This window comes from Ranitomeya variabilis, chromosome 3 (assembly GCF_051348905.1).
Source record: "Ranitomeya variabilis isolate aRanVar5 chromosome 3, aRanVar5.hap1, whole genome shotgun sequence".
NCBI classification, from domain to species: Eukaryota; Metazoa; Chordata; class Amphibia; order Anura; family Dendrobatidae; genus Ranitomeya; species Ranitomeya variabilis.
In genome coordinates, this window is record NC_135234.1 from 446865731 (window position 1) to 446893704 (window position 27974).

Sequence of the window (27974 nt, forward strand, 5' to 3'; positions counted from 1 at the left end):
TCTTCCACAGGAGACGCCGAACACCGACAGGAGAAAGGAGCAGCAGCAGATCTCGTTGTGGAGAGGCACGCGGGCAGCAGGACCCGGGCACGTCACGTCACACCTCACCCCCTCAGAAACCGGTACTCTAAGTTCATCAGCAATGGTGAGTTAATATCTGAGCCATTGGCTGATACATCTGTCTTCTATACTATGCTTTGTTATAGGGAAAGAAGGTCTCAAAGACTAAGCATAAGCAGTGCGCGTTATGCACAGAGCCACTACCTGACACCTACTTAAAGAAGTTATGTCAGTCGTGTATATGCCGTACATTAGAAGAAGAAGCCCCCCTCCGTGTATCGGATTTTAGGGAAGTAATTAGGGAAGAAATTAAATCGTCCCTTAAATCTAGACGGCATGAGAAGAATAGTGTGGAAATGGTATCCGATTCCAGCCCTTCGTTGCAAGAGGGCGAGTGCTCGGAGAGCTCATCACCATCCTCCTCAGATGAGGAGGGAAGGCCTTGCTTTTCCACCGAAAATATGGAGACTTTAATTAAGGCTGTCCGTTCAACTATGGGTATGGCAGAGAGTAAAGAGCCGAAAACAACCCAAGAGATCATGTTCGCAGGGCTGAGCCAGAAAAGTCGCAAAGCTTTCCCAGTGGTTGATACCGTTAAAGATCTGGTTAGACGGGAGTGGGACAAGCTGGATAAAGGGTTCTTACCTTCGGCCGCAAAAAGAAGGTACCCCTTTGAGGATGACACCTTATCCCAGTGGATGAAGATCCCAAAAGTAGATGCGGCAGTGGCCTCTACCTCGAAAACTGCCTCGCTACCATTAGAGGATGTGGGACTCCTTAAAGATCCTTCAGACAGGAAGGCTGACATGCTTCTTAAGAAAAAGTGGGAAGCATCATCTGGAGCCTTTAAGCCGGCAATCGCAGGCACCTGTATGGCGAGATCAGTTATGGTCTGGGTAACTCAGCTGGAAGAACAGCTTAAAGCTAAAGTACCCAGGGATAAATTGTTAAACTCCCTGTCTCAGGTCAGAGGAGAAGCAGCTTATCTAGCGGATGCCTCGATTGATTCCCTGAAATTGGCTGCAAGATCGGCGGGTCTCTCGAATGCAGCCCGACGGGCGCTCTGGCTAAAGACCTGGAAGGGTGATGCTCAGGCAAAAGCCAAATTGTGCTCCATTCCGTGTAGGGGTGAGTACCTATTCGGCCCAGTGCTGGATGACATCCTTGCAAAGGCAGAAGACAGAAAGAAGGGATTTCCTAAAATATTTAATCCCACTTTTAGGAATGCCTTCCGGAGACGCATACCCTTCAGAAAATTCCAGTCAGACCAGCAGGGATATAATCGTGACTGGGAGACGTCGGATCAAAAGAAGAAAGGTGGATACTATAAAAACCCTTCATCTTTCTCAAGACGTAGACGTAATTACAGATAGAATAGATCTACCAGTAGTAGGAAGACTAAGATTCTTCTCAGCAGAATGGAAAAGGATAACTTCTAGTGCCTGGATAATGGGGGTAGTCGAGTCAGGATTAAAATTAGAATTTTTGAGAACTCCCCCAAATCATTTTGTTATAACATCACTGGACACTCCGGCCCAACAACAGGCCTTAGAATTAGAGATTCAACAATTGCTTAGAAAGCGAGTTATTGAAGAAGTACCAAAACATCAGGAGAAGACTGGTTTTTATTCTCCCCTATTTTTAATCTCTAAACCTGATGGGTCCTTTAGGACTATCATAAATTTGCGTAAATTGAATGAATATCTTCAGTACCACGCTTTTAAGATGGAATCCATTAAATCAACAACTAAGCTTTTGTTTCCTAGGTGCTACATGTCGGTTTTGGATCTAAAAGATGCGTATTACCATCTTCCAGTTCACAGAAATCACCAGCAATTCCTCAGGATGGCAGTATGGGTAAACCATCAGATTAAACATTTCCAATTTTTAGCAATGCCCTTTGGCCTGTCCATGGCTCCTAGAGTTTTTACAAAGGTTGTTTCGGAAGTAATGGCCCATATCAGGGAAAAGGAAACCCTTGTAGTGCCCTATCTAGACGATTTTTTAATAGTTGGAAATTCAATTGCTCAGTGTACGTCTAGGGTAAATGCCATAATATCATCCCTACAGGAACTCGGATGGATAGTCAACTGGGAAAAATCAAAACTGGAACCCACAAGACGTCAAATGTTCCTAGGAGTTCTTCTAGACTCGGAAAATCAGTTATCCTTCCTACCAGAAGAAAAGAAGCAGAAGATCATTCAAAGGATCACGGCCGTAAGAGAAGCTCCAAGCTTAAGTTTAAGAGACGCAATGTCTCTGCTAGGATCTCTGACTGCATGTATATCGGCGGTGAGATGGGCTCAGGCTCATACCCGAATGCTTCAATACGAAGTTCTTCAAGCAGAAAGAGATCTTCACGGTGCTCTGAGCAGAAGGTTCAGTCTATCAACCGCCACTCTTCACGATCTGAGATGGTGGCTCAATCTGGCACATTTATCAAAAGGAGTTCTCTGGGCCATCACTCCGGACAACATAGTTACAACAGATGCCAGTCCATTCGGTTGGGGAGCCCATATGGGAGACGGTCTAACCCAGGGACGTTGGTCGACTCAAGAGTCCCAGAATTCCTCAAATCTAAGAGAGCTTGCTGCAGTCAATCAAGCCCTTCTTTGCTTCCTACCATCCCTGAGGAATTCGCATGTACAAATACAAACAGACAATATGACTGTGGTGGCCTACATCAATCATCAGGGGGGGACAAGATCACGATCCCTAATGATCACTACAGCACAGATATTGTCTCTGGCCGAGAATCACTTACAATCCCTGTCGGCGGTTCATATAAAAGGGGAGCTCAATATACAGGCGGACTACCTCAGTCGCCATACCCTGCGTCAGGGAGAATGGTCCCTAAACCAACACATATTCAATCAAATAGTCAATCTGTGGGGGTTGCCGATAATAGATCTATTTGCTACCAGGGAGAACAGGAAGGTCAGGAGGTTCGCATCCTTACACATAGCAGACCAACCATTCATAGTGGATTCCCTTCGCGTCCGTTGGGACTTCCAGCTAGCATATGCCTTTCCCCCTATGTGTCTAATTCCGATAGTTCTCAGGAAGATCCGAGAGGAAAGAGCCAGAGTGATTTTAATTGCTCCCTTCTGGCCCAGGAGGCCTTGGTTTTCTCTCCTCAGGACAATGTCTGTGACCGATCCCTGGGTGTTGCCAGTGGTTCCGGAACTCCTTTCCCAGGGTCCATTTCGTCATCCAAATTTGCAGACTCTTCACTTAACGGCTTGGAACTTGAGAGGGAGCTTCTGAAGGAGAGGGGGTTATCTAGTGCTTTAATAGCTACCTTATTGAAAAGTAGGAAGGAGGTTACTACAAAGATCTATACAAAAATTTGGAAGAAGTTCCTTATGTTTTATCAGCAACCATTAGGAGATAATGCTCCAATTTCAGCTATTTTAGAATTTCTTCAAAAAGGCTGGGAATTGGGTTTAGCAGTCAACACTCTAAGAGTTCATGTTTCAGCCTTGGGAGCTCTATATAATAGTGATATAGCTGGTAATAGATGGGTTGCTAGGTTTATTAAGGCTTGTCAGCGTTCTAACCCAATCCATATTGTAAGAATACCCCCTTGGGATCTAAATTTGGTGCTTGAGGCGTTGACCGAACCTCCCTTTGAGCCTTTAGACTCTATTTCGATAAAAAATTTAACCTTAAAAACAGCCCTACTTTTAGCATTAACGTCTGCCAGGAGGGTCAGTGATATACATGCGTTATCAGTAGATCCTCCTTACCTAATAATTCTCCAGGATAAGATTGTCCTAAAACCTGATCCTGCATACTTGCCAAAAGTAGCAACTAAATTTCATAGAAGTCAGGAGATTTATTTACCATCTTTCTATGAAAATCCAGGTTCAGAAGAGGAGAAAAAATATCATACCCTAGATGTTAAGAGGGCAATATTAGAATACCTGGATAGGACACAAAACTGGAGACAGAGTAGGGCTCTGTTTATTTCTTTCCAGAATCGGAAAAAGGGTTCTGGTGTCACGAAAAACTCTATCGCCAGATGGATTAGAGAAGCGATATGTCTTGCCTACTCTGCCAGGGGAGTAACACCACCAGAAGGCATCAGGGCGCACTCCACTCGGGCCATGGCTTCATCCTGGGCGGAGAAGGCAGATGTTCCCATTGAAATGATATGTAAGGCGGCAACTTGGTCATCACCTTCCACCTTTTATAAACACTATCGCCTTGATCTATCTGCTAATTCCAGCTTACAGTTTGGCCGTTCAGTACTTAGTGCTGTGGTCCCTCCCAGTTAATAGTCTTTGAAAGTCTCTCGTTGTGGGTGCTGTCGTGGCGATAGGAAAACCGTTTTTTACGTACCGGTAATAGGATTTTACAGAGTCCACGACAGCACCCATACATTCCCCCCCCGTATTTAGTTACTTGTTCCTGCACTCTGTTGGAAGGTGTGCCTTAGAGATCACTCTATAGAGGTGGTGGGATTTAGTAGTGTTTAAGATAATATTGTCATGTACTGATTCATTGGCGGTATCCCTTGTACTCTGGAACACAAACTGGAGGGCGAGGGGGACCGCCCCTTTTTAACCTGTAGGTTCATGTCCGGAAGGTGGGCGGATCCCCTCTCTCGTTGTGGGTGCTGTCGTGGACTCTGTAAAAATCCTATTACCGGTACGTAAAAACCGGTTTCCATCTACCAGGATGATGAAGATGAAATGAGGGTAAATATTTCAGCAAGACTATGATCCCAAACACACAGCCAAGGAAATTAATTTATGGACATCTATGGTTTGATTTCTTTGCCTGTGTGGATTGGATGGGTTGTTTCTGACAACTGGTGAGAAATTCATGTCAATAGCACCTTTAGAAATATATGTACTTAGAATATTTGTGACTTGTTCCATACTTATTTCACCCACTGTATATTTCACCCACTGTATATACCTTAAATGCTATAGAGATCTATATCCAATTTTATATGTGTGCGTTTGTTTATTGGTCTTTGTAACATGTATATACAAATCATTCTAATTAAATATTCAAAGTAGTTCCCTGACCATTGTTGTTGGGATCCTCTATCGAGCTAGAATCTGAGTTTAAGTGTAAATATATATCCCTACATGCATGCATACATACATACAGTTAGGTCCATATATATTTGGACAGAGACATTTTTCGAATTTTGGTTATAGACATTACCACAATGAATTTTAAACAAAACAATTCAGATGCAGTTGAAGTTCAGACTTTCAGCTTTCATTTGAGGGTATCCACATTAAAATTGGATGAAGGGTTTAGGAGTTTCAACTCCTTAACAGGTGCCACCCTGTTTTTAAAGGGACCATAAGTAATTGGACAGATTCAATAATTTTTAATGAAATGTTCATTTTTAGTACTTGGTTGAAAACCCTTTGTTGGCAATGACTACCTGAAGTCTTGAACTCATGGACATCACCAGATGATGTGTTTCCTCCTTTTTCATGGTCTGCCAGGCCTTCACTGCGGTGGTTTTCAGTTGCTGTTTGTTTGTGGGCCTTTCTGTCTGAAGTTTAGTCTTTAACAAGGGAAATGCATGCTCAATTGGGTTGAGATCAAGTGACTGACTTGGCCATTCAAGAATATTCCACTTCTTTGCTTTAATAAACTCCTGGGTTGCTTTAGCTTTATGTTTTGGGTCAGTGTCAATCTGTAGTATGAAACGACGACCAATCAGTTTTGCTGCATTTGGCTGGATCTGAGCACACAGTATGGCTCTGAATACCTCAGAATTCAATCGGCTGCTTCTGTCCTGTCACATCATCAATAAACACTAGTGACCCAGTGCCACTGGCAGCCATGCATGCCCAAGCCATCACACTGCCTCCGCCGTGTTTTACGGATGATGTGGTATGCTTTGGATCATGAGCTGTACCACGCCATACTTTTCTCTTTCCATCATTCTGGTAGAGGTTGATCTTGGTTTCATCTGTCCAAAAAATGTTCTTCCAGAACTGTGCTGGCTTTTTTAGATGTTTTTTAGCAAAGTCCAGTTTAACCTTTTTATTCTTGACGCTTATGAGTGGCTTGCACCGTGCAGTGAACCCTCTGTAGTTACTTTCATGCAGTCTGTGTTGCAGAGTGTTGTTCACTTGGTTGGCTGTTGTGAAGGGGTTTCTCTTCACCATGGAGATTATTCTGCGATCATCCACCACTGTTGTCTTCTGTGGGTGCCCAGGTCTTTTTGCATTGATGAATTCACCAGTGCTTTCTTTCTTTCTCAGGATGTACCAAACTGTAGATTTTGCCACTCCTAATAATGTAGCAATTTCTCGGATGGGTTTTTTCTGTTTTCGCAGCTTAAGGATGGCTTGTTTCACCTGCATGGAGAGCTCCTTTGACCGCATGTTTACTTCACAGCAAAACCTTTCAAATGCAAGCACCACACCTCAAATCAACTCCAGGCCTTTTATCTGCTTAATTGGGAATGACATAACGAAGGGATTGCCCACACCTGTCCATGAAATAGCCTTGGAGTCAATTGTCCAATTACTTTTGGTCCCTTTAAAAACAGGGTGGCACATGTTAAGGAGCTGAAACTCCTAAACCCTTCATCCAATTTTAATGTGGATACCCTCAAATGAAAGCTGAAAGTCTGAACTTCAACTGCATCTGAATTGTTTTGTTTAAAATTCATTGTGGTAATGCCTATTGCCAAAAGTAGAAAAATGTTGTCTTTGTCCAAATATATATGGACCTAACTGTACATACATACATACATACATACATACATACATACATACATACATACATACATACATACATACATACATACATACATACATACATACATACATATTGCTTATGTACTCCTGGTTCTCCTTTTTATCATGAATTTATAAATTGGAACATCACTTCTTGTTTTGTTGTGTCTTATGTTATATACTATAAAATATATTACACATTTTTGCACTGTGGTCACCCTAAATGCTTTTCTCACAGCAAATTGCATTTTGGGTTATACATAATCTAACAATACAGAATGTATAAATAATGGAGAAAGATTGTACTTGATGGACCGGTGTCTTCTGTCAGCCTCGGATACTATATTTAGAAAGTAAGGTAAAACATGCTATTTTACTTTTTACAGGAGAGTCTGTTTCAGTGATAAAACATACAGATCCAATCCCAGACCCCAGAGCAGTCAATCAGGACAAAAAGAATATGCTTTTCTCTGTAAGTAAAAGTCAAGCCTGTCAATTAATATACAATTTTTGGTCTTGCTCTGTAAATTTATATCATTTTTGAAAATTATGTTGAAGTTGATTTTAAATGTCAAGATTTAAAAATGTAAGTGTGCCAGAGGCCGTGTAAGGAGACAGGACAATGGTACCCATAGGTTTTCTGTGTCCCCCATGAGATGCTGTGTTCTACCCTCGCAGCAATGCTATGCAACGCTGATAAATTGGAGGCAGATCTGAGACAATATAGTGATAGAACAGCATATTTAAAATTCTCTTTACTTGTTTTAATTATGGTCTTGTTTTGCAATCATTTTGCTGCTTTTTTAGGGAACCAATATTGCTGCTGGTAAAGCTGTTGGAGTAGTTATTGCAACAGGTGTTTTCACAGAGATCGGGAAGATCAGAAATCAGATGGTTGCTACCGAGCCAGAGAAAACTCCTCTGCAACAAAAGCTGGATGAATTTGGACAACAGCTATCTAAAGTCATCTCATTGGTCTGTGTGGCTGTTTGGGTCATCAACATCGGCCACTTTAATGATCCTGTTCACGGAGGCTCTTGGTTTCGTGGAGCTATATACTACTTTAAGATTGCTGTGGCCCTGGCTGTGGCGGCTATTCCTGAAGGGCTTCCAGCTGTAATTACTACCTGTTTGGCTCTGGGTACACGTAGAATGGCTAAGAAGAATGCTATTGTGAGGAGTCTGCCATCTGTTGAGACTCTTGGCTGCACATCGGTCATCTGTTCAGACAAAACTGGTACTCTGACCACCAACCAGATGTCTGTGTCCAGGGTAAGTGATTCTTCCATTGCTACTTATCAATGCTTTCTGGTACAGTGCACTGTAATTATTTTTCCAAAAGGAAAAATAACTAATGGTTACATGTCAGAAGTTTTAATCTTTGAGGCATTAATTGCACCAACCCTGGGTCGATCGCTGGGTGGTGTGTATGGACTCATAGGAGGAAAGCCATATAGCTGTGCAGGCTTAACCCCCAGATGAGTGCTTCTGCTCACTCATTTCAGCCATTAGCGTGGGTTTCAAGCAAATGGACTCACAACTATCAAAGGTTATGATCTGTCCCTATGACATGTCAACATTTTTCTGAAACTGAAGTTTAGAAAACGTAAAGCCCTTAATTTAGCAACTTCTGTCCAAATTGACTTATAAATTGTATCTACCTGTTAGGCTGGGGTCACACATGGCGTAAGACAATACGCCACGTATTATACGTCCGTACTACGGCCGTAATACGGAGAAATGTTCCCAAAATAGTGATCCGTAGGCAGGGTGTGTCAGCGTATTTTGCGCATGGCATCCTCCGTATGTAATCCGTATGCCATCCGTACTGCGAGATTTTCGCGCAGGCTTGAAAAACCGACATCTAATGGATTTATGTGCTCAAATGTTAGGGAAAACATATATACAGTATATATATATATATATGTCATTGAGACACATATATATATATTCTGTATTTAGATTTCATTCAGCGCGATATCTGTGAACAGCCGGTAATTCAATTGCCGGCTTTTCATTTCTCCTGCACAAACCCGACAGGATATGAGACATGGTTTACATACAGTAAACCATCTCATATCCCCTTTTTTTTTGCATATTCCACACTACTAATGTTAGTAGTGTGTATGTGCAAAATTTCAGCGCTGTAGCTGCTGAAATAAAGGGTTAAATGGCGGAAAAAATTGGCGTGGGCTCCCGCGCAATTTTCTCCGCCAGAATGGTAAAGCCAGTGACTGAGGGCAGATATTAATAGCCAGGAGAGGGTCCATGGTTATTGGCCCCCCCGTGGCTACAAACATCTGCCCCCAGCCACCCCAGAAAAGGCACATCTGGAAGATGCGCCTATTCTGGCACTTGGCCACTCTCTTCCCACTCCCTGTAGCGGTGGGATATGGGGTAATGAAGGGTTAATGCCACCTTGCTATTGGAAGGTGACATTAAGCCAGATTAATAATGGAGAGGCGTCAATTATGACACCTATCCATTATTAATCCAATTGTTGGAAAGGGTTAAAAAACACACACACATTATTAAAAAGGATTTTAATGAAATAAACACAGCGGTTGTTGTAATAATTTATTGTTCTCGCAATCCATTTCCAGGCCCTCGCTTGGCAAAATAATAAACACACAATATACATACCTTCTGATGTCAGATCACGTCCCACGAAGTAATCCATCTGAAGGGGTTAACTAATATTACAGGCAGAGCTGCGATAAACCACTCGCTCGTGCCTGTAATCCCCCGGGTGCTGAAAGGAAAGCAGGATCTATACTTACATTCAGTCGCGGTGAGGCGCCCTCTGGTGGATGTTCTCATGAACTGCAGCCTGGGAACTTTTTCCCACGCTCCAGGTCATATGAGGACATCCACCAGGGGGCGCATCACCGCGACTGAAGGAAATGTAGGTCAATGACCTACATTTCATTCATTCGCCGGGGATTACAGGCACGGAGCACAGCTGCATTTAGCAGGGCTCCTGCCTGTAATATTAGTTAACCCCTTCAGATGGATTACTTCGTGGGACGAGATGGTTCACCAGAAGGTATGTATCTTGTGCGTTTATTATTTTTCCAAGCGAGGGTGTTCCTGATGGATTGAGAGAACAATAAATTATTACAACAACCGCTGTGTTTATTTCATTAAACTACTTTTAAATCGTGTGTGTGTGTGTGTTTTAACCCTTTCCTACAATTGGATTAATAATGGATAGGTGTCATAATTGACGCCTCTCCATTATTAATCTGGCTTAATGTCACCTTACAATAGCAAGGTGGCATTAACCCTTCATTACCCCATATCCCACCGCTACAGGGAGTGGGAAGAGAGTGGCCAAGTGCCAGAATAGGGGCATCTTCCAGATGTGCCTTTTCTGGGGTGGCTGGGGGCAGATGTTTGTAGCCACGGGGGGCCAATAACCATGGACCCTCTCCTGGCTATTAATATCTGCCCTCAGTCATTGGCTTTACCACTCTGGCGGAGAAAATTGCGCGGGAGCCCACGCCAATTTTTTCTGCCATTTAACCCTTTATTTTAGCAGCTACAGCGCTGAAATTTTGCACATACACACTACTAACATTAGTAGTGTGGAATATGCAAAAAAAAGGGGATATGAGATGGTTTACTGTATGTAAACCATGTCTCATATCCTGTCGGGTTTGTGCAGGAGAAATGAAAAGCCGGCAATTGAATTACCGACTTTTCACTAACAGCGCTGCGTATTTCTCGCAAGTCACACTGCAGGTCCGTGTGGAATCCGTATTTTTCTCGCCCCCATAGACTTTCATTGGCGTATTATTTGCGCAATACGCTGACAAACGCAGCATGCTGCGATTTTGTACGGCCGTAGAAAGCCGTATAATACTGAACCGTAATATACGGCTAATAGGAGCAGCCCCATTGAGAAGCATTGTGCCGTATGTAATGCGAGTTTTACGGACGTAGTTTTTGCGCTCTTACGTACGTAAAACACGCATGTGTGACCCCAGCCTTACTGGAATGCATTTTGTTTGCCTTACTGCATAATATTTTCTTTAGATAGAACAGACTGCTTTATTAGTTGAAAGCTGCTGCTGATGGTTCATGATTTATGTACACTGACTGAGAGTACTTCTAAAATTTATTGTGAATGTAGGTACATACCAATTTGTAAAGTTTTTTTTTTTTTCGTTTTTTTTTTACTTTCTCGCAAATTAAAAAGCAATTAAGAGATCTGTCTATGCTGTGGTTTTAGGCACATTGACATATTGTTATATTTCTGTATACAGTGTGTGGAAAAACATAATGTATCATGTATTGAATGTTGCATGCAAGTACAAGGTTTCCCAATAGAAGCCAAAATAGAGACTTAAATATTCTGTTCCCATATAAAGTAGTTAGGTCAGGTACATTCCTGCTCTTAATGCCTGTTTGGGGCTTATGGTAAGTATTTGACTACTGACTTACTATGTCAGCTATTTGGTACTTTGCATCAAACTATACTCTGTTGTCTGTTAATGGGGTTTTCTAGGTTTCATTATATAGTTAATCCATGTCAGATTGGTGATGGTCCTAAACCCAGCACCCCCAGCGATCTGCTGTTTTCAGCTCTGGTGATGGCCGGATGTAAGCAATGAATGGAACTGAATGACACCGCTAATTTACTTTGTAGTGGCCTTTCTTAGGTACTGCAGTTAATTTCCTCTTTAAATGAGTATAGCCACTAGAAAGTAAACAGCACTGTATTGGTCGGCTTCATTCACAGTTTATAGCTATTTGGTGAGTGGCGCTGAGTTTCAGATCACCACCATTCTGATGTTAATAGGTCCATAAAATGGCTCATCATGAGGATAGGTCTTTAGTGAGTATGGAAAACCCCTTGCATACTAAATCCAACAGCACTGTTTAATATTATTTCTCTTTTAATGTCTTTTATTCTTTGTCTCTCTATCATACTGTTCTTTCTGTCAAGTGTCACCATACCCCTATTTTTCTCATAAATACAATGGTATGTGATTTGACTATTTGTGATGACTTGCTAGTATAGATGATGCAAATTGATTTGCATGACCCCGTGGCTAGGTCAGTAATCTGTGGCTGTCAGACGGGGGACCTAAAAACCACCTTTTACCTTTTTGAGTAGCCAGCCTGGTGCAAGTTCATCATTGCGGCAAGTTGCACATAAGAGGGCACACTAGGCCGTTGAATCAAATGAAGTGCTGTAGATGCTAGGAGGAAGGCAGCAATTCTCAGGGCGCCTTTCTGAAGCCACAGTATGGCTGTAGGACTGTGTCTTGTGAATCTATTCACATAATCTCTTCTAGTTAGTCATGTACAGTATTGTGGGCACACAGCTACTACTAGGACAATGTTATGGCATCCTTTCTACTTCTAATGTATAAAAAGTCTGCCATCTTGTTTAGCAGCATCTACAATCTCAGTCCATTTACCAGAGGTGTCAAACTGCATTCCTTGAGGGCCGCCAACAGGTCATGTTTTCAGGATTTCTTAGCATTCCACAAGGTGCTGGAATCATTCTGTGCAGGTGATTAAATTGTCACCTGTGCAATACAAGGAAATCCTAAAAACATGACCTGTTGGCGGCCCTCGAGGAATGCAGTTTGACACCTCTGCATTTACTATAGCTGGAGCCACAATTCCTTAACGGACTTTAGAAGAAAAAGTGACCTTTTGAGCCTCTGGGTTAAGTCTGGGTGTTAAAACCAAAGTAATCCTCGTTATAAATCATGTAAGCGACCTGAAAGCCAGGGTGATAATTATGAAATAGTTTCCATTTTCACTCTCATTATTCCATTCATCACTTTCTTTTAGAGACTGAATCTATTTTACAAGATTCTTCCAGAAACAGATTTTAATCTCGCCGGACCCTGAGCATAATAAACATAAGATGTAAAGAAAACACTTGTACTCTCCTCTCCAGCCCATCCTCGTCACCCGTTGCCGCATTTTCAGATTGCTAACACTCGCATTGATATCTCGGGGTCTTTGATGCTGGGACAAGACTTCAGACTTTGAGGCCTGACAGGGTTATGCGCATGTGTGCATGTGCAAGGTCCCGCAAATGGTGGCTTTCTGAAGATGCATTGAGGACCGTATGGATGATCTGGAAGAGCCGGAAAGAAGAGTCCTTTTTTCTCTTCCATTTTTCAACGTTTTGATGGTCTCTTGTGCATTCTGGAGAATGCAGATTATGATAAAATTCAAATACAATTCAATTGCACTCAGATTTTTTTTTTCCGCTCATCTCTAGTTATTAACCAGTGTATAGCTGCCAAAATGAATTACCTAGGTATCAGTCCCAGTATTGGATATATTGAGCTTCTTTAGAGCCTTATCTCCCCTGGTCAGACGTGAAATCGGTAATAAAATGAATAGCATAATAATAGTCTAATAATCAGTATAAAACTGAGAAGTAGAATAAAATACATTTTTTTTTAAATAAACCTATTTAAAAGCAGAGGTGTGCTGTTGTGCTGTGGTTATACCAGTTGAGGCTAGGGCTGGTAGATTTAGTGAAGTTGATTCATGAGCAGATATCACATGTACTGTAGATTGTGATCACAACTAAAAATATATAGTGGCGAAAATTAAATATTTGATACACTGCCGATATTGCAAGTTTTCACACCTACAAAGAATGATGAGGTCTGTAATTTTTATCGTAGGTACGCCTCAACTGTGAGACAGAATCTAAAAATAAAAACCAGAAAATCATAGTATGATTTTAAATAATTAACCTCTTTACCCCCGAGGGTGGTTTGCACGTTAATGACCGTGCCAATTTTTACAATTCTGACCACTGTCCCTTTATGAGGTTATAACTCTGGAACGCTTCAACGGATCCCGGTGATTCTGACATTGTTTTCTCGTGACATATTGTACTTCATGATAGTGGTAAAATTTCTTTGATATTACCTGCATTTATTTGTGAAAAAAACAGAAATTTGGCGAAAATTTTGAAAATCTCGCAATTTTCCAACTTTGAATTTTTATGCAATTAAATCACAGAGATATGTCACACACAATACTTAACAAGTAACAGTTCCCACATGTCTACTATACATAAGCACAATTTTGGAATCAAATTTATTTTTTGTTAGGGAGTTGTAAGGGTTAAAATTGACCAGCGATTTCTCATTTTTACAACACCCATTTTTTTTTTTTTTGTTAGGGACCACATCACATTTGAAGTCACTTTCAAGGGTCTGTATTACAGAAAATACCCAAAAGTGACACCATTCTAAAAACTGCACCCCTCAAGGTGCACAAAACCACATTCAAGAAGTGTATTAACCCTTCTGGTGCTTCACAGGAATTTTTTGTCATGTCGCGTTTGGAGAACCCCTGATGTGTCTGAACGGTGGAAACCCCTCCCAATTCTAATCCCAACCCTAACCCTAATCCCAACCGTAATCCTAACTTTAGCCCCAACCCTAACCCTAACGGGAAAATGGAAATAAATACATTTTATTTATTTATTTTATTATTTTTCCCTAACTAAGGGGGTGATAAAGGGGGGTTTGATTTACTATTTATAGCAGGTTTTTATGATTGGCAGACGCTTTTTATTGCAAAAAATAGTTTTTGCATCACCACATTTTGAGAGCTATAATTTTTCCATATTTTGGCTCAGTCATGTGAGGTCTTGTTTTTTGCGGGACGAGTTGACGTTTTTATTGGTACCATTTTCAGGCACATGTCTTTTTTGATCGCTTTTTATTCTGATTTTTGTGAGGCAGAATGAGCAAAAAACAGCAATTCATGAATTTCTTTTGGGGAGGGGGTGTTTATACCGTTCTGCATCTGGTAAAATTGATAAAGCAGTTTTATTCTTCGGGTCAGTACGATGACAGCGATACCTCATTTATATTTTTTTGGCGCTTTTACTTACATAAAAAATAATTATTTTTGCATAGCTTTATTGTGAGAGCTATAACGTTTATTTTTCTGGTGATGGAGCTATATGGCAGCTTATTTTTTGAGGGACAAGATGACATTTTCAGCGGTACCACATTTATTTATATCAGTCTTTTTGATCGTGTGTTATTCCACTTGTTGTTCGGCGGTATGATAATAAAGCATTGCTTTTCTGCCTTTTTTTTTTTTTTTTTTAATAGTGTTCACTTAAGGGGTTAACTAGTGACACAGTTTTTATAGGTCGGGTCATTATGGACGCGGCTATACTAAATATGTGTACTTTTGTTGTTTATATTTTTCTAATTCAAATATTTATTGATAGAATAAATATTTATTTTTTTATTTTTTTAAATATTTTTACAATTAAATTTTTTTTTTTTTTTTTTTTTATTAAATTCATTCTAACTTTTTTATACTTTGTCCCACTATGGGACACTCATTTTGTGCAGGCTGATCGCTTATATGTCATGCACATTTGCATGCCATATAAGCTGTCAGCGCTGCACTCTGTGTACACAGACCTCAGAGACTTCCTGACATGCTCTGCGCTTGTCTTGCCTTGACAAGCCAGAGCTGGTATGTCACTCTCCATAAGGAGAAACGTTGCCTCTTAGACCCCAGTCCAGAGCCTCTCACCTAGCCAAATCCGTTCTCATGCTTCGCACTGACGAGGGCCAACAGCTGAAACACCGTGTCTGCGAATTGAGATACTGATTTGGCTCTTATGCTAAGTCCTATTGCACGACTCGTTAAAGGGTTGATTGTGACTTGTAGGATCGCTACTTCCAACAGGTGGCGCTATAGAGTTTAAGTCCTCTTTTTCTCTGAAGAGGCAATTTGCATATTGGATTAAAGGGAAAATCATTAAGGCTATGTGCACTTGTTGCGGACCTGCAGCGTTTTTTCTGCGCGGAATTGCACCAAATCCACAAAGGATTACTCAAGCAAGGTTAACCAAAGGGAATCCAAAATTGGTGTGCACATTCTGCGGAAAATTCCGGCCTGATTCGCAGTCTTTTACTTTACGCATGTCAATTCTTTTTGCGGATCTGCAGCGTTTCTGCACCCATTGACTTATATTGAGTCAGTCAAATCCGCAGCCAAACCGCAGGTGTAAAAAGGTTTGCGGATTTGCGTGCCAAAAACACTGCAGAAAGAAAATGTCAGAAAGCGGAAGTGTGGGCGGAGAATGTGTGGGCGGAGAATATGTGCCTGTCTGCGGGTGTCTGTGTGTGTGTGTGTGTGTGTGTGTGTGTGTATACCCAGGTGTCATCTGTTGGGACTACTACTCCCATTCGGCTATGTCACATCTAAGGCTGCCGTCACACTAGCAGTATTTGGTCAGTATTTTACATCACTATTTGTAAGCCAAAAGCGGAAGTATTTCGCTGTGTTCCGGGACATAGTGCGCCGGCGCATGCGCACTAATGCTTTTCGGCTTTGCACGCAGTTGGGCAAAGCATACTGCGCGTGTGCAGGGCAAGATTGCCTTGCGCAGGCGTGTACTACGGAGGACAGAGAATGAACTTCAATCCAATATTGCGGCCAGCATGCAGCCAGCGGGTAAGGAAAGGGTGAATCAAACACCGGAAAACCCCGCCCATATGACCGAAATTCGGTCCCGCTAAATTCCGGTGACAGGTTCCCTTTAAGGTAAAGAAGCCTTGTCGCCTTTGGAGATTGATTGATTGATTGATTGATTGATTGAACCTGGCTATCCACAGATGGTGGGAATGCCCCTTTGTCTTTTGAGAAGGTTTTACATAAAACTGCTTTTAAGCAAACATTTTCTTTGTACTTGCATAAGTTAATTATGTCTGCTCTTAGATGTCTCTTCTCAAGACTAAATAAAATTAATTCTTTTAATCTTTCCTCATAACTGATCTGCCCTTTTTAATTTTGTAGCTCTTTTTATACATTATCAGATTCCAGGACTTCGTTTCTATGAACTGGTGGCTCAGATGAGGTCCCACAAGCAAACTATTTCTAAAGTAGTAGTAATTCATCCCTGTCCCACAAATCCATACCTTTTTTTTTTTTTTTAATTTTTTTTTAATACATAGCAATATACTGCTAGCCTTAGAAGCCTCTGACACTGAATACAGTTATTTAGGGCTCATTTCCACTTGAGAGAAAAACGGACGAGTTCAATCCGATAAAAAGTCGGATTGCACTCGTCACCCATTGAATAACATTGGTCCATCTCATCTGCAATTTTTTTCTCAGCTGAAATCGGACTGAGAAAAACGCAGCATGCTGCATATTGCTGCGATTCTCGAACGACACTCGCCAATGTAAGTCAATGGGTGCGAGACAAAAATTGCACAGCACTCGGACCATGCGAGTGCTGTCCAATTTTTACGCACCCGTGTCCTTTGAAAAGCCGGCAATTCAGCGCGATGTACAGGAAAATCACACTGACAGGTTAGAATAGAATAGGTATATATATATATATATATATATATATATATATATATATATATATATATATATATATATATATATATATATATATATATATATATATATATATATATATATATATATATAATACAGCGCTAGATAGCAGAAAGCCGGTAATTCAATTGCCGGCTTTTGCTATCTCCTTCTCAAACCCGACATGATATGAGACATGGTTTACATGCAGTAAACCATTTCATATCCCTTATTTTATTACATATTCCTGACTACTAATGTAAGAAGTGTCTTTGTGTAAAATTTGGTGGCTCTAGCTGTTAAAATAAAGGGTTAAATCACGGAAAAAATTGGTGTGGGCTCCCGCGCAATTTTCTCTGCCAGAGTGGTAAAGCCAGTGACTGAGGGCAGATATTAATAGCCCAGAGAGGGTCCATGGTTATTGCGCCCCCCCCGGCTAAAAACATCTGCCCCCAGCCACCCCAGAAAAGGCACATCTGTAAGATGCGCCTATTCTGGCACTTGGCCACTCTCTTCCCATTCCCGACTAGCGGTGGGATATGGGGTATAAAGGGTTAATGTCACCTTGCTATTGTAAGGTGACATTAAGCCAGGTTAATAATGGAGAGGTGTCAATAAGACACCTATCCATTATTAATCCAATAATAGTAAATGGTTAATAAAACACACACACACACACACACACACACATACATTAGGAAAAAGTATTTTAATGAAATAAAGACTCATGGGGTTGTAATAGTTTATTATACGCTCAATCCAATTGAAGACCCTTGTCACCTGAAACAAAGTTAAAATAAAAAATCAGCAATATCCCATACCTCTCCGGCGTTAGTCTTGTCCCACGCTGTAAATCCATCTGAAGGGGTTAAAGAATTTTACAGCCAGGAGCCTGCTAATGCAGGGAATGAATGGAATACAGAGGAACGTAGCTACCTAGACTTGCGGTGCTGCGCCCCCTGCTGGCATAACCTCATATGAACTCTAGCGTGAGAATTTTTCTGAATATTTTCTCACGCTAGAGTTCATATGAGGTTATGCCAGCCCGCAAGTCTAGGTAGCTACGATCCCCTGCTTTCATTTATTCCCCACTTTTTACAGGCAGGAGCACAGCTGCATGAGCAGGCTCCTGGCTGTAAAATTATTTTACCCCTTCTGATGGATTTACAGCGGGGGATATCTCTCTCTCTCTCTCGATAGATAGATATATATATATATATATATATATATATATATATATATCTATGAGAGAGAGAGAATCTCTATCTATCTGTCTCTCTCTCTCTATATATATATCTATGTCTCTCTCTATATATATATATCTATATCTCTATATAAATATAGAAAAAGGAACAGCACTACACTTGATACTTATCTTCGGGTGCAGGGCCCCAAGCAACCAGTCCAATTGATTGCACAAGGTTCACAGAGACTCAAAAAAAGAGGCAGCACTCCATAGTAAGGTGATAGTATGTGGTTGGTTTAATCGACCCACACAGCCGGGCGACGTTTCAGCTCTATCCGAGCCTTTCTCAAGCAGTGAGTAACCATACCCTCTACATATTTATGCGTGTTACAACAAGTGTTAAATTGCTTCCAATTAGGTTTAGTATATATACATTATCGATAAAACATAAAAATACAGATCATCTACTAGTGTACATTACCTATACATAAAGTGTCTTGTGCTCTGTGCATATGTGTAAAATAAAAAGTATATAAAAAATATTTCTCAACTTTATATTGCTCCCCAGAGCCATAATATTTTAAACATCTATAAAATTAGTAATAAAAGATCTCTCATCAATCTTCATTATATCCACATTTTATCAATATTGTTGGACACTCACCCACAGCTTATGGCAGACACATGGAGGACATAGTATCATGTTATCGGCGTCTTCCGCTATCTACTGCGCATGTCCGGACCGCACCATTGTTCAGAGAAGTCATTCCTTCTAATGGAGCGCTCCGTGTGGCAATTTCATCATAACGCATGCGCAGTAGCGCTAAGCACCGCCATATTGGTAGTGGCTTATTATCTCTACATAGCGCTTAGTTACAGCATCTGCGCAGTGGCATAGAGACTCAGCATACATCCTACACCACCAGCGCTGGTATTGTAATGTATTGAAATCTATAGAGAAAAAGTGTTTATATATTTCCAATATACTCCACCGTCCGGCCATAGAAAACTCATATTGTCCATGTACACATACCGAATCTGTCACAAAATCTTACAAGCCTTATATATTACTTTTCTGTTTTCACTATTGGTATATATCTAAATACCTCTTTTCATTATATTACATTTGTCGATGGAGTCACTTAACTCCTCCATTATTCCTCCGGATCCAGAAATTACAGCCAAAATTTAATACAGTACATATGGTACTCTGATAGAATTATATTCATTGTACCCTGTCTACACGGGTGATCACATTCTACATATCATCCCCGTGAGTCAATAGGGTCATATCACACCTTAGTTGTCCCTCCGGACCAAGAAGGTGCAATTCTGACACCTATATAGTACCTCATATATTTATAGGAAAATTTTTTGAATGTACAAAGAAAATAGGCTACATACTGGAATCCAACTCCATATTGTCAGACATATATCAACAAATATCCGCAGTGGATAAACTATCAGGGTTTGCAACAATATGTAGGTTTATCCAAACCCTAGAATTCTTCTTATCACACCAATCACTGCCATATTTTTGTTTTTAATATGCTTTATTATGATAAGGTGACAGATCCTTCAAAAAAATACATCCTTCAAGAAAACACATAGAATGGACCGGCAGTAGAGCATAGAAAATATCAAAGCTATATCAATAAATATCAAAACTATATAAATTAATTCAAATAAATAAAAATAGTAGTTTTTCATCCTCCATGTGCCTCCTTCCCCGTCTGTGAGTTTTTCAAAATTACATTCTGGGGAGCAAAAAGACATATTCCAAATTAATTAAAAACATCTGAGTATCAAATACATCACTGAGAACAATCCCCACATACCCCCCTAAAACACCGTATATATATTAAAGTCTGCATTTAGGCCTTTAGGTTTTAGTGTTTTTAACTCATAGATCCATTTAAGTTCTTTCTTCTTCAAAATCTGTTCTCTATTACCTCCTCTTCTCTGAACTGGGACTACGTCTATTATTCTGCATTTTAAATCTTTTTCCTGATGATTACATTCAAAAAAATGTTTTGGTACTGGGAGATCCTTCCTTTTCTTCCTTATTGTGTACCTATGCTGGTTCATCCGAACCTTAAATGAACAAGTTGTCTCCCCCACGTACCAAAGATTGCACGGGCATGACAAAAGATATATTACATGATCTGTATCGCATGTCAAAAATTCTTTAATTTGGTAAATCTTACCCGTCTCTGGGTGCTCAAACGTAGACCCCTTTATCATGTGTGAACAATTCACACATGATAAGCAAGGAAAACACCCCCTTCTTTTTTTACCTGTTAGTGTCAATTGTTGGTTGCCCAATGATGACCCAATGTCCGACTTGACCAAATAATCCCCTACGTTTTTACTTCTTTTGTATGAATAAAGTGGTGGCAACATAAATTCACTTATTTCTGGGTGACACCTCCCCAACATAGCCCAATGTTTTGAGATAATGTTGGTCACCCCCCTACTTTCCTCCACATACGTACTAACAAAGGGAACCCGGTTCATATGTTTCTTAGCGCCCGTAAATTTTCCTATAAATATATGAGGTACTATATAGGTGTCAGAATTGCACCTTCTTGGTCCGGAGGGACAACTAAGGTGTGATATGACCCTATTGACTCACGGGGATGATATGTAGAATGTGATCACCCGTGTAGACAGGGTACAATGAATATAATTCTATCAGAGTACCATATGTACTGTATTAAATTTTGGCTGTAATTTCTGGATCCGGAGGAATAATGGAGGAGTTAAGTGACTCCATCGACAAATGTAATATAATGAAAAGAGGTATTTAGATATATACCAATAGTGAAAACAGAAAAGTAATATATAAGGCTTGTAAGATTTTGTGACAGATTCGGTATGTGTACATGGACAATATGAGTTTTCTATGGCCGGACGGTGGAGTATATTGGAAATATATAAACACTTTTTCTCTATAGATTTGAATACATTACAATACCAGCGCTGGTGGTGTAGGATGTATGCTGAGTCTCTATGCCACTGCGCAGATGCTGTAACTAAGCGCTATGTAGAGATAATAAGCCACTACCAATATGGCGGTGCTTAGCGCTACTGCGCATGCGTTATGATGAAATTGCCACACGGAGCGCTCCATTAGAAGGAATGACTTCTCTGAACAATGGTGCGGTCCGGACATGCGCAGTAGATAGCGGAAGACGCCGATAACATGATACTATGTCCTCCATGTGTCTGCCATAAGCTGTGGGTGAGTGTCCAACAATATTGATAAAATGTGGATATAATGAAGATTGATGAGAGATCTTTTATTACTAATTTTATAGATGTTTAAAATATTATGGCTCTGGGGAGCAATATAAAGTTGAGAAATATTTTTTATATACTTTTTATTTTACACATATGCACAGAGCACAAGACACTTTATGTATAGGTAATGTACACTAGTAGATGATCTGTATTTTTATGTTTTATCGATAATGTATATATACTAAACCTAATTGGAAGCAATTTAACACTTGTTGTAACACGCATAAATATGTAGAGGGTATGGTTACTCACTGCTTGAGAAAGGCTCGGATAGAGCTGAAACGTCGCCCGGCTGTGTGGGTCGATTAAACCAACCACATACTATCACCTTACTATGGAGTGCTGCCTCTTTTTTTGAGTCTCTATATCTCTATATATATATATATATATATATATATATATCTATATCTCTCTCTCTCTCTATATATATATATATATATATATATATATATATATATATATATATATATATATATATATATCTATGCCCGGCTGGGAGGCGTCTGATTAGGAAGGAAAGACTCGCCTCCCTGGCGATTTCAGGGTATGAGGGGGCACATTTTATAAGTGTTTATTTCAGCGTGTGCAGGGAGCATAACCAAAAGAGCCACCTTGTCAGAATGCAGCATTTGTGCTGCACAAGGTGGCTCTTTTAGTTACAAACTAACAGGTTCCCTTTAAAAACCCTAGGATGCATGCCCATCTGGGCCTTGTTCGCATTGATTTTATGTAACTGGCCTGTAGCATATGTAATTAACCAACTGAGTATATTAGATGTCATATTAATGGCACTTTTGCCTTTTTTGGGTTTTCTCCTTTAATGACGAATTGTTGTTTTTTTGCACATTTAAAGCAGCTTTAACTAGGCTTTATTTAGTACAGAAAAGCTGGGATTCAGCACTTAAAAATGCTTTTTGCATGAGTTATTTTACATGCTTTTTTATCAGGCTCTCCAAGGAGACAAGTTTTAGAAGAAAAGAAAAAAAGCACTGAAATAAATTGCACAGTTCAACATCATCTTTAAACGTATAGTTTTCATTAAAGGGGGGGTCCAAAGGCAAAGTATTTTTCCCTATCTATTTAGTCCCATAATCTAGGCTATTTTCTGATATACTTGCTTTAAAAATTCCCTTCTGTTCCCTAACTGCACTATCTAATTACGCTTTGTATTTTTTTCTCTCCTTCTTGTCTGATGATGATTCATTTGCGTATCCCCAGTGCATGCTGGGATACTCGCACAACGCTTCATCAGGGGGTAGAGGCTGCCACAGCCCCCTGCCTCCTCCTTGAAATGAAGAGTCATTGGTGACACTCATTTCAGGGGTGGTGCTGTCTCCAGGGGTGTTTCTCTCCCTTCCCCAGTGCCCTATGTGATAAGCGCAGCATCCGGTCTGGTGTCTGCTTAGCTGAATAGTAATAAGCCGTCAGCAGAGCGGTGTCTCAATACCGGTTGTATAGAAGGACTATCTCCACCACCACAGGTATAGCGACACCGCTGTGCTGCCGGCTTATTACTGTTCAGCTAAGCAGATAAGTCTGGACGCTGTACTCCTCACACAGGGCTCTGGGGGAGACCCTGCACAAGGGAGGCACGCAGGGACCAGGAGCGTCTCTGATGAGACTTCGTTTCAGGGAGGGGGCCGGGGCGGTGACAATGGCCGCATTCTCTGCCCCTGCTCTTCATTTGACTATCCCAGTATGCACTGTGGTTACTCAAACAAATTGTCATCAGACAATAGGGAATTTTTTATGCAAGTATATGAGAAAATAGCTTAGACTAAAGGACTACATAGATAGCGAAAAATACTTTGCCTTCGGACCACCCCATTGAATCAGACTTACTTTACATAGAAAGTTAAACACTGCAGATTTTCTTCAAAAATATGCAGCAGAAAAAGTATTTATAGTATTCAAAAAGTATATTACAGTATGTACAGTATTTACACTATATAGGGACATGGCTGAAGACTTAGCTTGGAAGCTGTTAGGACATAATACACTTTCCACAGGTAGCAGATAAGCAGGTATATTCACTAAACCCTCATGTGCAAAAATTTCAGTCATTGTGATGAAAATCAACCCTTCTTGTATCCACCTCCATAACGTTCTGAATTTTCTCTATTAAAACATATTTTTATATAACAACTTTAGTCGTGATGCTCTAAAAGCAACTTTCAGAATAATGAATGACTTAACTGATGTAATGCTAAGCAAATAATACAGCACAAGGACACAGTTATGTATCTAAACTCACTCACATCATGCGCTGCCCACATTTATGCGTCAAATATGAATCAAGGGCTATTGTCATGACTTTCTCAGTCTATTTTCATAATTTCTGAAACTATTTGACACTTTTATCCATTGTATGAAATACCATTACATGGCCTATATCGAATTTCTGTGGTTACCTTGCATATCGCTACATGGAAGGATCAATGCTATGTTACTAGATTTTAAAATGATGAATGTTCACTTTACACCTTTGGATTCTTCTGGACCATTTTTCCTAAGTAGCTTTTGCTAGGGGAGAGTTTTAGTTCTACTCATATCTACTATATAATTGTCTAAGGGTCACTTCCGTCTTTCTGTCTGTCCGTCTGTGTGTCTGTCACGGATATTCATTGATCGCGGCCTCTGTCTGTCATGGAAATCCAAGTCGCTGATTGGTCGCGGCAAAACAGCCACGACCAATCAGCGACGCACACAGTCCGGAAGAAAATGGCCGCTCCTTCCTCCCCGCAGTCAGTGCCCCGGCGCCCGCATACTCACCTCCGGTCACCGCTCACACAGGGTTAATGTCGGCGGTAACGGACCGCGTTACGCTGCTGGTAACGCACTCCGTTACCGCTGCTATTAACCCTGTGTGTCCCCAACTTTTTACTATTGACGCTGCATATGCGGCATCAATAGTAAAAAATGTAATGTTAAAAATAATAAAATAACAAAAAACCTGCTATACTCACCCTCCGTATTCCGCCTATTCATGTGACCGCGACGTCATCACAGGCCCTGCGCGAGAAGACCGTGACGTCTTGGCAGGTCCTTCTCGCGCAGGCGCGAAGAAGCTGCGGTACAATGGGACAGGCAGGGACAGCGTCAGGAGCGCCGGGAGCAGGTGAGTATTTCATATTCACCTGTCCGCGTTCCATCCTCCGGGCGCCGCTCCATCTTCCCGTCCTCTTGCAGTGACTGTGCAGGTCAGAGGGCGCGATGATGTATTAGTGTGCGTGCCGCCCTCTGCCTGAACAGTCAGTGCGGAGAGACGGGACGCTGAGGAGCAGCGACGAGAGGTGAGTATGTGATTTATTTATTTTTTTTAATTGCAGCAGCATTACATGTGGCACAATGCTGTATGGAGCGTCTATGGGGCCATAAAGAACTGCATGGAGCATTATATGGGGCATCTATGGGGCCATAACTGCATGGAGCATTATATGGGGCATCTATGGTGCCATAACAGCATGGAGCATTATATGGGCCATCTATGGGGCCATAACTGCATGGAGCATTATATGGGCCATCTATGGGGCCATAACTGCATGGAGCATTATATGGGCCATCTATGGGGCCATAACTGCATGGAGCAATATATGGGGCATCTATGGGGCCATAACTGCATGGAGCATTATATGGGGCATCTATGGGGCCATAACTGCATAGAGCATTATATGGGGCATCTATGGGGCCATAACTGCATGGAGCATTATATGGGGCATCTATGGGGCCATAACTGCATGGAGCATTATACTACGTGACTGGGCAATATACTACGTGGACATGCATATTCTAGAATACCCGATGCTTTAGAATCGGGCCACCATCTAGTATTTTATAATTCAGTCTTCTGCATTGGTACGTGCACTTAATATCACCAATGGTACATTGTCGAGTCCATCCTGAATCTTATATAAATCTGCATTCTGAAGCCTTGTGAAAAAAGAGTGGTTATCAATGGTGGTATAAGAATTACAGGTTTTCACAGGACAGATAATAACTTCTGATCATTCAGGGTCTACCCGCTCGGACCTCCAATGTACTGAGAATTGGGTTTCAAAATACTATAATTATTGGCTGCAGGACTGCCAGAGATGGTCTACTGTTATAGTCTATCTCCAGCAGTCCCCTAAACAATAAGCAGAGTGATGTGTGCATCCAGTATGGTGAAGCATTTCATGACCTTGTTTTCTCAGTGGAGGTCCCAGTAGTCAGGTCCTCAGCAAGAGATGGCTTTCCCAGTTGGAAACAACCCTTTAATGTTGAAAAGAATCCTATATGCTACTAGTTTTATAATTTGCAACATTTCCTTGGTATTTTTTTAAAAAGTTTTTCACATTGGCAGCCCTATAAGCTAGGTTCACATTGCGTTAATGGGTTAACGCTAACGGACTGCGTTGCACGGTGAAATTGTCGCAATTAACGCCGTGCAACGGGTCCGTTAGCGCACTGTTATGATCCGGTGACCTTGGAGCCGCATGAAAGACTTTCTCAGGAGTAGGTGGTACCTGTACTGACCGCAAACCCTAAACTAACCCCGCAACTAGAAGTAGCTGTGGGATGTACCTAACACGTCCTAGACACCTCGACACAGCCAGAGGACTAAATACCCCTATAGATGGAAATGGGAATTCTATCTTGCCTCAGAGCAGAACCCCAAAGGATAGGCAGCCCCCCACAAATATTGACTGTGAGTATAAGAGGAAAAACACACGCAGGCAGAAAAACAGGATTTAGCAAAAGAGGCACTTCTAGCTAAATAGAAAAGGATAGGACAGAATTCTAAGCGGTCAGGATTAAAATCCTAAAAATATCCACAGCAGATAATACAAATATTCTTCATCTAACTAATGACATGGAAAGTATATCTGCATCTCCTGAGAATCCAGCATGGCTGAAAAATCCAAACAAAGTCTAAGCTGGACAAAAACACAATGAATTGCACTGAATTGCAAAGCACACTGCATGTGTGCACAGAGACAAAAAACCAGACACTTATCTTAGCTGAATTGGCAGCAGGGTATGAGGAGCCAGAGAGAGATGCAATCCCTCCAAGTACAATGGACAACTGGCATGGACTCATGGATCCTGCACACCTAAATACCTAATAGAGCTGCAATCAGCAGAAACACCTGCCCGGATTACAACCCCAAGACAACTGCACTACCACCAACAACCACCGGAGGGAGCCCAAGAGCAGAATTCACAACAGCGCACCCATTGACAGCAATGTGATTTGTCTCTGTAGCGCATCGCTAGCGCATGCCATTTTCGGCACGCGCTAGCAATGTGCCGTTCTTTTGTGATGGACCTTGGACGCTGCTTGCAGCGTCCGAAGTGCGTCCGAGGTCCGGTGCTCGCTAGCGCAGATTGGGGATCTGCGCTAGCGGGAACGATGAACGCGAACCCTAAAGAAACATTGCGTTAGCGCAATCCGGTAGCGCTATGCGCTTAACGGATTGCCCTAACACAATGTGAACCTAGATGTTGGCTCTTAAATTCAGTACTCCAGAGAAAACTGTAAGCAGTTGAACATTTTGCTTGCAGGATACGAAAAGATGTAGTAATACACAGCACCCCTTTAAACAATGGGCCCCATGTATACTCCACATTCACCATGAGTGATCATGGCATTAACAGCATGAGCTGCCCTTTCTAGTATGCTGGCTAAAATGGGAAGATGCCTCTCTCCTCTATGGCTTCAGGATCTGTGATCCCTTTGAAACTTTTTCTCTTTGCATGTATGTCTCTGGAGTTTGTTGTTCCTCACCATCTGAAATTGGAGCCTTTAAACAGAGATTAAACACCAATGAGTGGGTGGATGTCACTTGAATATATTATCTTCATTGTGATCCCTCCATTGAGATGACATGTTTAGCAGTTGTGCGGGATCTGTGTACAGAATACAGTTGCTATTAGTAGTAGGTGCTGTGCCATGTACCCTTTACTTAATAACCTAGTAATTGTTTCCTGAAAAACAACAAATCCACTTGGTTTTGAACGCATCACTGCCCATTGAAGTCAGCTAGAGCATAAATCTGCAGGACACCTTTTATTACAGATCAGCAGGTTTCAGGGAAGACCGGAGAGCTCAGTTAATATTTAACTGCTGGGAGTTCCCTGGATAAATATAGGTGAATGCTAATGGCAGGATTATAGATATTATTCATGGATTTCCAGACCTGTTGAATTGTTAAATATTTACCTAATAGCAGTAACATGGCTTCAATGAACAAATACATGTCTTGTATTCTAGTTCATGGTACAAATCGGCTACCTGCAACACGGCAACTAAATAATGTGTAACAAAGAGCCCTTGGATTTCCTGATCAATTTAATATTCTAAAGTGAAA

At 41.1% G+C, this 27974-nt stretch overlaps 1 protein-coding gene across 2 annotated transcripts in view; it reads left to right on the forward strand.

Moving 5' to 3' along the window:
• Nucleotides 1-27974, forward strand: part of ATP2A3 (ATPase sarcoplasmic/endoplasmic reticulum Ca2+ transporting 3) — a 324456-nt gene that overhangs the window by 161956 nt on the left and 134526 nt on the right. For both annotated transcript variants that reach the window (XM_077296494.1, XM_077296493.1), the window contains exons 7-8: nt 7169-7254; nt 7590-8054. In XM_077296494.1, the coding sequence (XP_077152609.1) occupies nt 7169-7254; nt 7590-8054 (551 nt within the window). The remainder of the gene's footprint in view (nt 1-7168; nt 7255-7589; nt 8055-27974) is intronic.